Below are 15,230 nucleotides of genomic sequence, written 5' to 3'. Positions count from 1 at the left end.
CAAGGTTAATCTTATTCCAGAGAACACTCTCTTTAAATCCTAAACCACCATAGGACTTAGGTCTGCAGACATGGTCCCAAGAAGCTAGATGAAATTTACTTCGAAAGCCATTGCCACCCCATAAGAAAATTATGCACAAACAGTCTATTTCCTTGATAACTTTCTGAGGAAGGAGAAATATGCTCATCCAAAAATTCCTTATCCCCAATAAAACAGACTGAATAAGTTGCACACGCCCAGCATAAGACAAATTACGGCTGGCCCAACCATGAAGTCTTTGCCAAATTTTTGAAATTATGAGATCACAATCCATAGCTTTCCACTTAGTTGGCCGCAAAGGAACACCAAGATACACTAAAGGAAACTGCCCTTTTGTCATATTAGAAATACTCAGAAGTTTCTCCTTCTCATTTATAGAAATACCCCCAAAATAAATGCGAGACTTAGCTTGATTAATATTCAGACCAGAAGCTGCTGAAAAGGATTTAAAAACCTGCTGCATAAGCTTAATAGAGCTGAGATGAGCTTTGCAAACAAGCAACAAATCATCCGCAAAACAAAGGTTAGTTATGTTCAAAGTCTTACAAAGCGGATGAAATCTGAAATTCTTATCTTTAGCAGCCCCATGAAGAGCTCGTGTGAGGTATTCCATAACTAGGACAAAGAGAAGGGGGGAAATAGGGTCACCTTGACGCAGCCCCTTACCAGCCTTAAAATTACCATATAGTTGACCATTCATAAGAATGCAATAGGAAGCTCCTCTCAAACAAACCATAATCCATTTAATGAACCTACCAGGGAGCTTGTAAGCATTCAACAGATTCTCAAGAAAATCCCAATCAATGGAATCGTAGGCTTTGCTAAGATCTATTTTCATTAAGCACCGAGGCGACACTCTTTTCCTGCTATACCTTTAAGAAGGTCTTGAAGAATAAGAACATTATGAGCAATAGTTTTATTCTTAACAAAAGCTCCTTGGTTCTGATTTATCAACTTGGGAAGGATAGGAATCAACTTGTTACAAAGCATTTTAGATATACATTTGTATAGAGTATTGCAGCAGGCTATTGGGCGATATTCTGAGGCATTTGAGGGTTGACTGACTTTAGGAATAAGAGCTAAAATGGTACTATTCAAACTCTTCGGAATGTATCCTATATCAAAAAATTCAATCATTGCTGTAGACACTTCTTTCCCTATGACAGACCATAGACTCTTGTAGAAACCAACCCCAAACCCGTCCGGACCCGGGCTCTTTACTGCCCTAATGCTAAACATAGCTGTTTTGACTTCTTGGTAAGTGAAAGGTTTGATCAGGAAAGATTGGTCTTCAATGCGAAGAATAGGACTCGAGAGCACTACTGAGGACTCAATTAACCCAGTTGCTGCACTAGCTCCACCTAAGAAAGATTGAAAGTGCTGAGTAAAATGACTTATAACCTTTGGATAATCCACTTCAACTCTACCAGTTTCATCTACAAAGGATACAATTCTGTTAAGAGCTTTCCTTTTCTTCATATCGGCATAGAATAAGGCTGAGTTCTCATCACCAAATCTGAGCCAATCAACCTTACTTTTTTGATACAAATAACTCGCATAAGCAGCCTCTTGCTTTTTGAACTCCAGGTGAGCAGCTCTCTCAATTTCACTCAGGTTTTGACTTTTCGGATCAGTGAACAAGTTGCTTTTAGCTTGCTGGTACAACAGCTTACTTTCCTCATACTGCTTAACTATGTCACCAACAATCCTCCAATTGAACCTCTTCAAAACAAACACGAGTCGTTGTAATTTCCTCGAGACCTGTTGCAAACCACAACCCTCTAACGGTAAAGGATTATTCCAGCTAGCCAAAATAGTAGTCTTGAATTGCGGATGACTAGTCCACATGTTGAAGAAACGGAAAGGGCGCAAACCATTCTTGTGAACAGAAATATGCTTCAAAATGATGGCACAATGATCAGAAACAACCTCCCAATTAGCTATGGCATTGACATTTGGGAAAGTATCAAGCCAATCCTCATTAATGAACACTCTGTCTAATTTGGAAAAAATGCGATTATTCCCATCTTGATTATTCGACCGAGTGTAATAAGAACCCAGCAGTTTCATTTCTTCCACAATCCCAAGATCAAGCCATTTCCGAGCATCCTCTAATTCTTTAGGAGAAATGACCTTACCCCCTATACGGTCTACTACATCAAAGGCAGAATTGAAATCTACAATAACTAACCACGGTTTGACAGGGTGAGAGATTACAGCCAGCTCAGACCAAAGAATTTTCCTAAACTCTAACTGATTTAATCCATAAACCACAGTTAAGCAAAATGATTGGCCTGTTGCCCACATTTGAACCTTACAATGAATAAACTGAGCATGATCAACCAAAACATCTACTTTGACCCAGCTGCCCTTCCAAATTAACAGGATTCTACCTTCCAGGGCCCTACTACTATAATAATCCCAACTCATAAAACTAGAGTTCATAACATCCTTTATTCGATCACCTTTTATTTTGGTTTCCAAAAGAGCCCCAATACCTATCTTATTTATCTTGCAAATATCAACAACAGATATCTGCTTATTCCTCTTATTTAACCCTCTAACATTCCAGCTCATTATATTGAAATGGTCCATTCAAATTCAATAATAGTGAAGGATCATTTAGAAATTGCTTCTGTTCTTGAAGCGCACTGAAAGCATTTTTCGTAATCTGACCAGTAACAGGGGATATCGCCTTCATGGTGCCTGGTTTTTTCGGTGTGACCCATCCTTGCTCCTTAGGAAGCACCTCAATCTGGGATTTCGGTTCCATATCAGTTGATAACTGAGCTGAACTGTCCTGCCTTTGGTTAAGTTTACTGCCTGAAGCTTCATGCTTACTGTTGTTTTCTGTAGCATCAACTGGGGCCTCTTTCTTTCTCCAGACCATACCTTCCACATGCTTGCAAGAAGAAACTGTATGCCCTAACTTTTTGCAATTAGAGCATTTGGTAGGCAACCACTCATAGTCTATCAATTGATCCATTACTTGACCTCTCTCATTGATGTAGTTAATGAATTTAGGAAGAGTATCTGATATTTCCATATCAACCAGAATCCGAGCAAACTTAATCATCGATCTATCCTTAGTGACCTTATCTATCATGATTGGTTTTCCAATAGTACTAACCAATGCACTCAAACATTTGGTGCCCCAGTATTGTAAACCAAGATCAGGAAGACGGATCCAAACAAGAACCGATTTGATCGATTTCAGAGTATCAATATCAGTTTTCCAAGGTCTTAAGATAACTGGCTTCCTATCAAAATGAACTACCCCTGATTCTAAAACCAAATCACGTGTAGCTTCATCTCTGAATTTAACCATCGTAAACCCAGAATTCATCCTTGCCACTCGGTCAATCCCAAGCTTCCCCCAAATCCGATTGATAAAACCTTCAAAAACTGGTAATGGTGGATTAGCACCAATGACAACACAGATCAAAGCCGAATTCCAGAATGATGCTTCAACTTCTATTTCCTCTATATCCAGCTGGGCAATCTTTTGTCCATCCTTCTGAAGAGGCTCCGTAAATTCTAGTTTCGTACCCCCCTGAAATGGAAGGGATTCCTTGAATCGAGACCAGGTAGCCTTAGCCGCTTCTTGGAATGTTTGAGTCTCTACCTCTTCCACCCACGAGTCGGACCTAACCTCTGGCGATAACGGAACAGTCGGAGAAGAAACTAACTTCGCCTTATCTGGAATCTCAGGGATCGCAGAGGGCACATTCTCATCTGCTTTTTTCTCACACACCAGCTCAGCCGATGGAGCATCTGACGGTAGATCTATGGATGAAGGGAGCTCTTGTCGTGGGTTAGCCTGTGCAAGCTTCTGCACCACCTTTCGTCGCCGCGCCATGGCAGAGAGAAAGAGGAGCTCACGCTTTTATTTATTTATATATTTATTATTATTATACATACTGCATCATATTTTATTAGAAGTCTAAATGATGAATAAAAAAAAATTATGTTTTGTATAAGAATACTTTTTCTTTTATATAATTGTGTTGTAGTTAATCGTTTAGTCATTTAAATATATATTTATATATGCATGTACAATTCATTTTTATCTCTCATTCAAATTTAAAGTTGAATAAAAAATAAAAAAAATATGAAAATGGATAGAGTAATTTAAAACCATTTAAGATAAATATTATATTATTGATTTTAAGAAGTCAGGCACCTCCATATATCTCTCATTTATACAATAATTTTTATTTTAAAGGAAGTTATTAATACCTTTTAATATTTTTTGTAACAATAATTTCTAATATTTTGAGAGAAAGAGTTGGAAAATGACAAGAAAAAATTATATGTATATCTTTATTTTTTAACAAAAGTAATTTTTTTTTATTAGGATGGTACATATGGCTGACTAAAATTATTGTCTTTTAGAAGCTTATAAGATATATTTAAATATTGTATATATATATATTTATATAGTTTGTAATCTATAATCGAATACCAAAATTTAAAAAATACATAATTAATAAAATATTAAAAATAAAATAATATTTGTATAATCAAATGACTCTCCACATTCCAATTCTCCTTCTAATACCAACAAAAGGAAAGAAAATTATCTTACATCTATTCTTTCTTGCCAAACAACATAAAGGAGTACCCCATTCCTTTTCACTCCTCTACTTGCTCCATCCTTCATCTTTCTTTCGTGCCAAGCGTAACCTCTAAATATATATATTGTGCATGCCCTCTAAATTTAAAAGTTCATAATCTACTAATTAATAAAATATTATGAATAAATAACTAATATGTAGAAAATAATTATTTCAAACTTGATTATAAATTTATTTTTATTGAAAGAAAAATCCTAACTTTGCCACTGCGCTGACTGTTTAATTAACTAAAATGAAATATAAATAGAGTTGTTATATTGCATATATTCAAAACAAAGTTATTATTTAGTTGACAATTACCAAAGTGCTTGTCACTATAATGGGGTTGAAATTAGGGTTATTGGAATGCTTCCCCCTAAATTTTTCTAATATACCATGATGATTCTTGATTTTTTTTTCTTCTAATTAGCTCCAAAAAAATAATTTAAATAGGGGTTATTTTCAAATTTATAGTTTTCTAGCAATTATGTAAGTTTGGTAAATTTTTAGAAGATATATTGTTAATTGATGAAAATTTCAATTATTATATAATAAGTTTGTGACATATTTAAAAAACAAAATCATAAAAAAATTATTAACAAAATCAACAAAGTGGAAATAATAATTATTATTTTTAATAAAAAAAATAACAGACAAAAAAAAATTCAAGGAAACATTTATTTTGTTAATACATTAAATTTAAAGAGAAATTATATTATTTACCTTTTTACAAAAATGATTAGTTATACTATATTGCTTTTTTTTTTTACTAAAATGTTCTTTGATAATGATGATGCAATTGTTTTATTAATGAATTCATCACTTTTAATACAGTTTTGTTTTCACTAAAATAAAATAAAATAAAAAGTTATAATAGTATTATACCCGCTCTTCTTATTATATATAATGTTGGCGATGTAATTAGCTATTTTATAAAAAAAAGGGTAGTGAAATAACATAATGATCGAATTACGTGTTCATTAAAATGATATTGTACATTTGAGGTGTTGTTTATAAGAAGCAAACTGTCACATTAAACATCGTGACATGTTTCAAGATAGTCTTAAGTTTCAAGTAATTCACCAACGAAACTCATATAAAGACTAAATATATATGATGAACTATCGTGATCATTTTTATAAGAATTTCAGTATAAATGGCAAAGAAAAAAAAAGAAAAGCTCTAGTCCAATTTCTCCAAATGGCATATATATTATTAGAGAAAGAGATGGATATGGACTCATCATTACAAATCCAAATTCATGTATGTTGTTGAGTGCTGGTCAAGTTTCCAATTTGAACATTATCATTAAAAGCTAGTTTCAACGATATCAGCTTCGAAGTTTCATCTCTATTTCATTTTCAGTAAATAATATTATTACTTTTTAATCGAAACGCAAGGCAAGCCGATTCGATAGGTTTACAAAAGAAGCCATTATATAGTTTTGGGTTGTGGACTCCACCAACCTCGGACGTAGTAATTGGCCAAAGGGACCCCACCAAAACCACTAAAGTGAAGAATTTGAAAAGAATAGGCCATGTGGCATGGGGTTGAAAAGTCACTATCTGCCATGTGGCAGTGTGCCAGCGTGGAAATTCATAATAAGTGGGTTCCAGCTGGCAATTAGGAGTAATAATTTAGAGCTTTGGGAGTTGGGTCTACGTTTAAGAGAGTTAGGGGCACAGCCCCAGTTTTGTAGGACAGACAGTCACACAGTGTTTGAGCCAGAAGCAGGTCCACCAGCCAAAGCCAGCCTGTGAATTTTGTGGAATGGCGGCAGAGACTTGTTGGGTACCTTTTCCTTTCTCCACTTTAAGCTCTTCTCTTCATCTTTTTGTTTATTTATGTCGTTTTTGACAACTGGCTATACCACAATACGACACGCATTCTCCTCAATTGTTTACTCTCACACAGCTCTCTCTCTTCCTTTGATTCTTGCCCAATAATTCTCCTCTTTCTCAGCCTCTCTTTTCAAATTTTAAATTCCTTCTCACCAAATTGCCCTTCTACTACTATTCTTCATTTCCAAAAATAACATGTAAATAAAATTGTTGCAACTTTGTGGTGAGTACACCACTGGTAGTGGCAAGCTCTTTTTCAGACCATATCGGGTTCGAATTTTATTAATTACAATAAGTTTTAAATTGTTGCATCTTCTTGTTCTCGCGTAGAGGCTTGCACTTTTTAAAAATAAAATTAGGGGTGCTCATAGGTTCCAATCCAATTTAAGCATTCCAATCCAACAAAATAAAATTAGGGGTGCTCATAGGTTCCAATCCAATTTTTTTACAATTTAAGCATTCCAATCCAACAAAAATATTTTAAGGTGTGATTGGTAGTTGATTTGGAAATGATTTTATGATTTTGAAAACTTAAAATTTGTGGGACCTACGAAAATATCTGATTGGTACATTGTTTTTGAAAATTATATCATAATCAGAATTCTAATTTTGTGTTATAATTTAGAAAACAACGATTTCGCGTTTTCTCTATTTATGATTTTTTTTCCAAAAACCTAAAATCAAAATCAAGATTTTTTTTATTCTCTCTACTCCTATCCTCTATATCATTGCTTGATTTTTTTTTTTTTGCCAATTTTTATGACTTTAGTATGTTCCCATTAGTAATAAGGTGTTTATGGATCATTTGATGACATTTAGGATGCCCAATTCAAAAATAAGCTGTGCTGATATTTTTATAGATAACAATGCAATATTATTATGAATTTAATCAATAATTATTATTAAATTTTAATTTATCAATATAATTAAATTTATTGATAAATCAAAATTTAATATTGTACGACTTATGTATATAAAATATATAAAATTAAAATAATATTCAGATTCAGATGTTCTAATCACGTATTCAGTTTTGTTATATTTTTAAATTTAATACTAATCACAGATTAATTTTTTTAAAACTAAAAAACGGTAAGTTTACTGATATTGAATTAACCATATTTTCAGAAACATAATTTTAGTCACTAAATTCAAATTTTCATTTCAGAATCTCACTTTTTAAAAATACAATTTTCTAATCCAACAATACCATAATTTTTACAATATTTGAATGTTGGCTACAACACAATGTTTCGATGCTATTTAAGTTGAGAACTACTGCTGCCTCCAATTTGGGTGAGAAATAAATGCAAGATAGGAGAACCAGTCATCAGTCATGAAAGGAAAGAAATCTAATGGAATTAAGTTTGTTTTATTAGTCTCACATTAACATGAGTGAGTCAATAATGTCATAACTTTAAATGACAAGATCTATCGTAACCAGTTGTAGCATTGATAATTTCACCCTTGTGCACACAAGTCAAATCTATTTTGTTTTTTTTACCATGTGAAACTGAGAGGGGCTTGTTAGAAAGTACACCATGAAACTCAGGGCTTAATTGTCATTTCAAAACAAGAGCACAATCTTAGTTATAATTTAACATTGATAAAAAAAGTATATGATTAAAAAGAAATAGAATATAATAAAAAAACAAAAATTCCACTTCAATATAATAATAAAATAATAATTAGAAGTATAATTAATTTAATTGTGGCCAGAAAAAATATATTTAAAAAACCCAAAACAGAGTTTGCTCCTCCTCCATTGTAATAATATAAATAATATTAACGCGTACAGGCTATTCAGTCTTCGCGTTCCCGCCGCCTGTTTTCTTCTTCCTCTTCGCTCTTTCTCTCTCTGAAAGTTCTTAAAAGTTGCTCATTAAAGGAGCCAAACTGTAACCAAAAAAAAAAAACTATATAGGGGCTTTGATTTTCTTTTTAAGAAAAAACAGAGGTTGAGCCTCGGAAGTTCTCTAATGGCGAAGTCAAAGAACAAGGCGAAAAAGCTTTCGTACATCTCTGTCCCATCTCAGATCATCAACTCTTTATCATCCTCGTCTCTTCAATCTCTCCTTCTCTCGCCCAAGAAATCGTCAAGAAACAATAGGTTATTAAGCTTATTGAACACTTACAGAAGACCAAGATTCTGGTTTTACTCTCTGTTTCTCTTTGCTCTTTTTGGTATGTTAAAGTTGGGGTTCAATCTTGACCATTTGGTGCCCTTTTCTCCATACCCGTGTGTTACAAGTCAAAGCCAGGGCTTAAGCTCAAATGGGGTTTCAAAAACAGAGAAAATGGATGTTGCCACAAATGGTGAGGAGAGTGAAAAAAACGGTTTGTTGACCAAGTTTAGCGCTTCACAGACATTAGCTTCAAATGGGTATTCGGAGTTAGAGGAGAGTAATGAGAAGAACGAGTTCTGGAAACAGCCAGATGGGTTGGGGTACAAGCCTTGTTTAACGTTCACAAGAGAGTATAGGAGAGTAAGTGAGGGGATTGTAAACAACCGGAGAAAGTACTTGATGGTTGTCGTTTCGGGTGGATTGAATCAGCAGAGGAATCAGATTGTTGATGCTGTGATCATTGCTAGGATTCTTGGAGCTGCTCTGGTCGTTCCTGTCTTACAAGTCAATGTCATTTGGGGAGATGAAAGGTAAGAAAGAATGTTACTTCTTTCCCATATTTTTCAAGGAAAAAAATGAGAGAACAAAACTGGTCACAGTGCTGTTCTTTCTTTGAAATCCTTTTCTTGTATTGTATACCAATCTTCCATTTCTGGCTGGTTTGTTTATATTCTTTAAGGGCACTTCCAGTTTTGAAGTTAGTCGTTTTTAATCTTTTTTTTCCCTATATTTTTGCTTGTTGAATGCAGTGAGTTCTCTGATATATTCGATTTGGATCACTTCAAAAGAGTTTTGGCACAGGACGTGCGTATGGTCTCGTCACTGCCATCGACGCATATCATGACGAGGCCGGTAGAAGAGAAACTGACACCCCTTCACGCTTCTCCCACCTGGATTAGGTCCCGTTATCATAAAAGGGTAAGGAAGATTTCCTTCTCGTGTGTCAATTTGCATACTTATACAATAATTGGTTTACAAATAATGGAGTATATAATTAAATTATGAATATGAAATTGTTCCTCATCTTCAGCTGTTGGTTTGTAATTAGGCATAAATGTCCCACAACTTGTTATATGCTACCGAGTTCAGAGTCTTTTGGTGGGCCTTTCGTTTACTTATTTGGTTCTTTTGCTTCTGTGTGGCTATTAAATCAGTTTTGTTGTGGTTCCTGATTGGTGGAAGATTGTATTTTCTATTTTTGGCAGATTAACAGGGATGGAGTCTTACTTTTACGAAGTTTGGACTCAAAACTCTCCAAGGATCTTCCTTCTGATCTTCAGAAGCTTCGTTGCAAGGTATTGTCAAAGAAATGTGATTATGATAATGGTTTTATTGACAAGAACTAATACTTTCCAAACATACTTTTTCAGTCTAATCACAAGTCTCTAGTGCCTACAAATTTGGATGAGTATAAAATAGAAGTTACTTATATTGTCTTTGGTTTGTTTTAGGTTGCATTTCATGCATTGAGGTTTGCTCCACCAATATTAGACCTCGGTAACAAGCTGGCAGAGAGGATGAGGAGTAAAGGGCCATACCTTGCCCTGCATCTACGGATGGAGAAGGATGTGTGGGTGAGGACTGGTTGCCTTCCCGGTTTGAGCCCTGAATATGATGAGATTGTTAGCAACGAGAGGAAACAACGCCCGGAACTCCTTACTGCACGATCTAACATGACTTACCATGATAGAAAGCTTGCAGGTCTCTGCCCTTTAAATGCTCTGGAAGTGACCAGGTAAAAATTCACATCTGCTTTGTTAATGTTTTGTATAATTGACCACTGTCTTTCAGTTTAATGCTACAAATTATCTTGTTGACCAAACCTTTATGTTTTGTGTGATTTTAGGCTGCTTAAAGCTCTAGGAGCTCCAAGAAATGCAAGAATATATTGGGCTGGTGGGCAACCGCTGGGTGGAAAAGAAGCTTTGCTTCCATTAACGAATGAATTTCCCAATTTCTATAACAAGGAAGATCTTGCCTTGCCTGGAGAACTGGAACCATTTGCTAATAGAGCTTCGGTTATGGCTGCCATTGACTATATTGTCTCCGAGAATAGTAATGTGTTCATGCCATCTCATGGGGGAAACATGGGCCATGCGATACAGGTATTGTCACAATTTCCATGTATTCTTTAGTTGTGTTTTGAAGTCCTTTGACTATTTTACATTTTTATGTAAAATAATAATAAATGTATAATTGAATATCAAACATACATAAGACACGCTATTATGCTTGAATTCTTACTGAGTGAGGTTTTATTTGTACAGGGTCACCGAGCTTATGCAGGACACAAGAAGTACATAACTCCAAACAAAAGACAGATGCTTCCTCATTTCCTCAACTCTTCTCTCCCAGCAGCAGAGTTCAAGAGTATCATAAGCTACTTGCACCGCGACTCTTTTGGGCAGCCAGACCTCAGAACCAGTAAAGCTGGAAGGGATGTCACAAAGTTTCCAATTCCCGAGTGTATGTGCAATGATTCGCACTCTCACTCTGGTACCTGAACTGGTTACCCGAGTGTATGTGTAATGATTCGCACTCTCACTCTGGTACCTGAACTGGTTACCGCCGAAGTGTAATTTCCAACTACAACACTGCATTGGCTACAACAGATTGCTTGAATCTGATTGAAGCATATTTTGGTGAATCCATTGGATTGGAGCCCCCTTTGAAGAGCAGTGGTGTTTCTCTTCAGGGCAATGATGATTCTTTGTGTTAACCATTTTTCCCAGGCCATCTCAGGCCACAACACTCTTAGGCGTCATGCTTGCTTAAACCATTTGGGTGCTTCCCAAAGTACATGAATTATTGTGATGCAAGCTGGTGGATCCCCCTTGAAGGACAAGAATATTAATGCCACACCTTTCCATACCTTTTATTCTTTGATTCTTTTATACCATTTCATATAGAAAAAAGTAATACAGAACAGTCTTCTATCCCATTCAATTCTTTTCTTTTCTTCTTTCCACTTTCTTATTCGTACGTGTATAAACGCACATATCAAAATACGTGTATATTTTGTATAATAATGTAAAATCTGTTATGTAACAAGTATTTATGTTATCCAAGTATTGTAAGCTTGGAGCATGAGTTGGTATTAGTTAAATAATTGATAATATAATGTGGAATTCTGTTTTTAGTAATTATTAAATTAATTAAACAATGTGAAATTCACATTAAGGTGCAGAATAATAATTAAATGTTGAAATATATTTCAGATTTGTCGAGACAGAATTCGAATTTGTCACGATAAAAACTGGACACAATAAAAAGACAGTACAAAAACAATAAAGAATACAACGAATTTTTACAAAGTTCGGAACTTTTTTGGATAATCTACTCTTTGGGGTTACGCTCATAGAATAAAACTAATTAATAAATAATCACAAATATAAAATATTGACTTATATAATATAAGACTCCCTATTGAGATTTTCCGCAATTTTGTTGTACTTTTCTTTACCAATCTGATTCTGATTGAAACGCTCAACTACTCGAACTCCTTTCAATGGCTAGCAAGTGCTTGCATCTTCCCGACACAAGGCTTGTAAAAATCCTTTCCCGAAGACTAAGCATTGTGTTCAAATTACACGTATTCACTCATGAAAGTGGTATAAACTCACCATAAAACTAAACACTCATTTTACTACAAGATCACGTGAATACAATGATCTTGAATACAAACAAGGAACTCCCACAAATATTATAATTCACTCACAAACTATGCACCAAAGAGTTCATTTTTTCTCAAGGTCTTAGAAGCCTATATATAGAGTCCATTTCGTGCTCAGAAAGGCTGAGAAATAATCTCTTAATAAAAGCAAGAATATTTGAAGATATTCTTGAATAATGAATATTTGCCATTTTTAGATGATTTTGATCCGACAAATACAGATTTAGCGAGGACAGCTAATACCCGTGTCAGATTAATTGCTCAAGATAGAAATAACATTAATTACTTCAAAGATTGTGTTTCCTGAATTTTATTACCTTGAGCAGCATGAAAAATAAAAAACAAATATTCCAGAAATGATTTTGAGTAAGTACAGAACATTTGCTTTATATAACGAAGATACAACTTCCATTTATAAACATATTGTGATAAAATCAAGCTAAACATAGAATTATATGAAAACCTTACAAACTATTTCAAGCCATTAATTTCGAAAATCACAATAATGAGAATTTAAAATTATCTTTTAAATAAAAATATATTTCTATAAAATTTGCCAATTTTAGGATTTACAATCTCCCCATTTGACAATTTTATAGACAAAACATATCTATTTTCTTAAGAGATCTTGTATAAAACAAGTGAGTGCATAAATTGACAATAGTGACAAGAGTCTCAAAATGATTCCCCTTGCAAAAAATAACCAAAGCACATGACTAAAACAATTAACAAAAACAATGAACAATTGGAGGACAAAAAACATAATCAAAGCACCAAACTATAGAGTACGCTCTCTCACCCTCATTGTCTAAAAATATGCCATAGAACGAAACCAAAACAAAGACACATTTAGTGTTCTTTTACATTTATTGAAAGCAAATAAAAATAGATGGAAAAGAACGGTAACCATCATGGAGCTTGAGTGGTAGATGCATTGATGATTGCCAAAGAAGCCAGAATTTAACGTTGAGTATCCTCCATGGCAGTGAACCGCTCGAAGAGACTTGCAATTCCTGTCTGGACAGAAGTGAGAGCAGTCGGAATAGCAAGGGAGTCAAGCTCGACATCTCCAGACCCATAACCAGCCAAATTAATGCCCTTGACCTTTCGAGCTGTGGTAGGTGTTGGGGTTTTATGCCCTAATTAAAACCCAAATTCTTTGTAATCTCATTTTATTATCAATAAAAGAATATAAATCATTTTGTGACTTGGTCAATCATTTTACTCACATGTTTTATTTTCATGATTATTTGTTTAATATAAAAACTTCTATTAAATCTCGAGCATATAACTAATCTTATTTATAGTGACGTAATCACAGTGGAATATAAATATGATTATATGTTCAAAATAAGTTAGTCCTAAGATTAGTTAGTGCCCAGGATTTACACTGACTTGCCAATCTACAATATGATCTACTTACACATTACAGTGTTATGTTCTTTCCAGAACATTAGCAAAGTAGATAAGATCGGATGTATTTGTTACATTGGACTGGACCGATATTGACAGTTGATAAGATAAGTAAACATACCGTTATAATCTATTCTAGTCATATCATATAGTTGACCATATGTCAATTCAATCTCAATTATGAGTGGTTAGTATTCTAACTGATTGTATTAGTTGAGTTCTTTGACTTGTTCGTTACCAACTTACCCTACGGACTAGCCCATACTTACATCTTGGGAACTCGGTAGTATAATTGTGTGGGAGTGTTAATCATAGATACGAACATCTATAGCTTCTGATGAAGAAGTGAAACGATGGTTTCCTTTTAGTTTGGTTCAAGGTGTTAAATGATAGAGATCTCATTTCAGTAATTAAATTAGTTTACTGAAATATCATTTACAAGTAACTAAGTGTTTTAAGGATAAAATACAATGAGAGGTAAAACGTTATTTTAGTCCTATCTCATTGTAGACCGTCTATAGAGGATTGAGTGACAATTATGGTTGTAACAATGGATAATTAATAGCGTATCTATATTTGTTATAGAGTGTTCTATGAATTCAAGAGTGCAATTCTGAGTCTATAGTGGAGTTACGAGAAATTAATAAGTTAGTAAATTTATCTGTTAGATTTATGATAACTTATTGGAGCTTGATTTTATAGGCCCATGATCCCCATTGTACATTGGATAAAATCATCTAGATAGTCTCAATTAATTGATTTAATTATCAATTAGAATTATCAGAGTTGACCATGTCAATTTTGGATAGTTTCACAGAGTTATGTAATTTTGAGAAGAAAAGAGAAATTATGGCAGATTTATTTATTAAGATAAATTGGTATCTAAATTAATAAATAAGTTTAAATCAATGTTCAAATTATAAATAATTAATTTGATAAAGGATTTAAATAATTATTTAATTAATTAAATCAATAGAAAATAATACATGCCTTGATTTTATGTCCAATGGGCTTATAATCAAATGAGAAATTTCACGGGCCTAAAGCCCATGATAATTTCGACCTAGGGCTTTAAAATTGCTATTATTTTATTGATTTTTCAATTAAATTAAATGGCCTAATTGAGTCTATAAAATGAGTGCTTAGAGAGAAGTCAAAACATAAGTCACAAGTCGAATTTCTGGATAGTTTTAGATTCTTTCTAAACACAAGTCATTTTCTAAGCCTCTTTGTTATTTTATCTTTTTCTCTCTATATCTATCTCATGTGTTGAGAATTTCCCACACTAGTCTAGGTGATTCTAAGGATACATTGGAAGGCTGTGAAGAAAATAGAAGATCGGTTCAGTTTCTTGATAATACTCTGCGACAGAAAGGATACAAGAGTTAGAGAAACTGAAGGAATGACTCTTTAATTCCGCTGCGTATACTGTAAGCATTCTATTCATTGTTTCTCTTTGAATTCAATTTTAGAAACATGTTTTAGGCTATCTCGTATTAATTTTTTTAATATTAGATATACA

The 15,230-nt window shown here is 33.9% G+C and overlaps 2 protein-coding genes across 2 annotated transcripts; one reads left to right on the top strand and one right to left on the bottom strand.

The window, feature by feature from the left end:
* Positions 1-876: 876 nt before the first annotated feature.
* On the bottom strand, positions 877-2,346 carry LOC133785191 (uncharacterized). Its single transcript, XM_062224445.1, has one exon. It carries the CDS (start codon positions 2,344-2,346, stop codon positions 877-879), a length of 1,470 nt encoding a protein of 489 aa, XP_062080429.1.
* A 5,936-nt stretch (positions 2,347-8,282) lies between these two features.
* On the top strand, positions 8,283-11,761 carry LOC133782253 (O-fucosyltransferase 20-like). The gene is made up of 6 exons (XM_062221492.1): positions 8,283-9,152; positions 9,372-9,540; positions 9,828-9,917; positions 10,074-10,357; positions 10,469-10,727; positions 10,890-11,761. The coding sequence occupies exons 1-6, from the start codon at positions 8,476-8,478 to the stop codon at positions 11,124-11,126; spliced, it is 1,716 nt and encodes a 571-aa protein (XP_062077476.1). The 5' UTR covers positions 8,283-8,475; the 3' UTR covers positions 11,127-11,761.
* The last annotated feature ends 3,469 nt before the right edge of the window (positions 11,762-15,230 follow it).

This window comes from Humulus lupulus, chromosome 6, assembly GCF_963169125.1.
Source record: "Humulus lupulus chromosome 6, drHumLupu1.1, whole genome shotgun sequence".
Taxonomy (NCBI): Eukaryota; Viridiplantae; Streptophyta; class Magnoliopsida; order Rosales; family Cannabaceae; genus Humulus; species Humulus lupulus.
Note: the sequence above shows the minus strand (reverse complement) of the source record. Positions and strands in the feature narration are given on the sequence as shown.

Excerpts from the sequence above, each read along its gene's own strand:
- LOC133785191 (XM_062224445.1), bottom strand. The coding sequence starts at position 2,346 with ATGTGGGCAACAGGCCAATCATTTTGCTTAACTGTGGTTTATGGATTA.
- LOC133782253 (XM_062221492.1), top strand. The coding sequence starts at position 8,476 with ATGGCGAAGTCAAAGAACAAGGCGAAAAAGCTTTCGTACATCTCTGTC. Across the intron at positions 9,918-10,073 it reads TTCAGAAGCTTCGTTGCAAG|GTTGCATTTCATGCATTGAG; the intron begins GTATTGTCAAAG and ends GGTTTGTTTTAG. Across the intron at positions 10,358-10,468 it reads AATGCTCTGGAAGTGACCAG|GCTGCTTAAAGCTCTAGGAG; the intron begins GTAAAAATTCAC and ends GTGTGATTTTAG.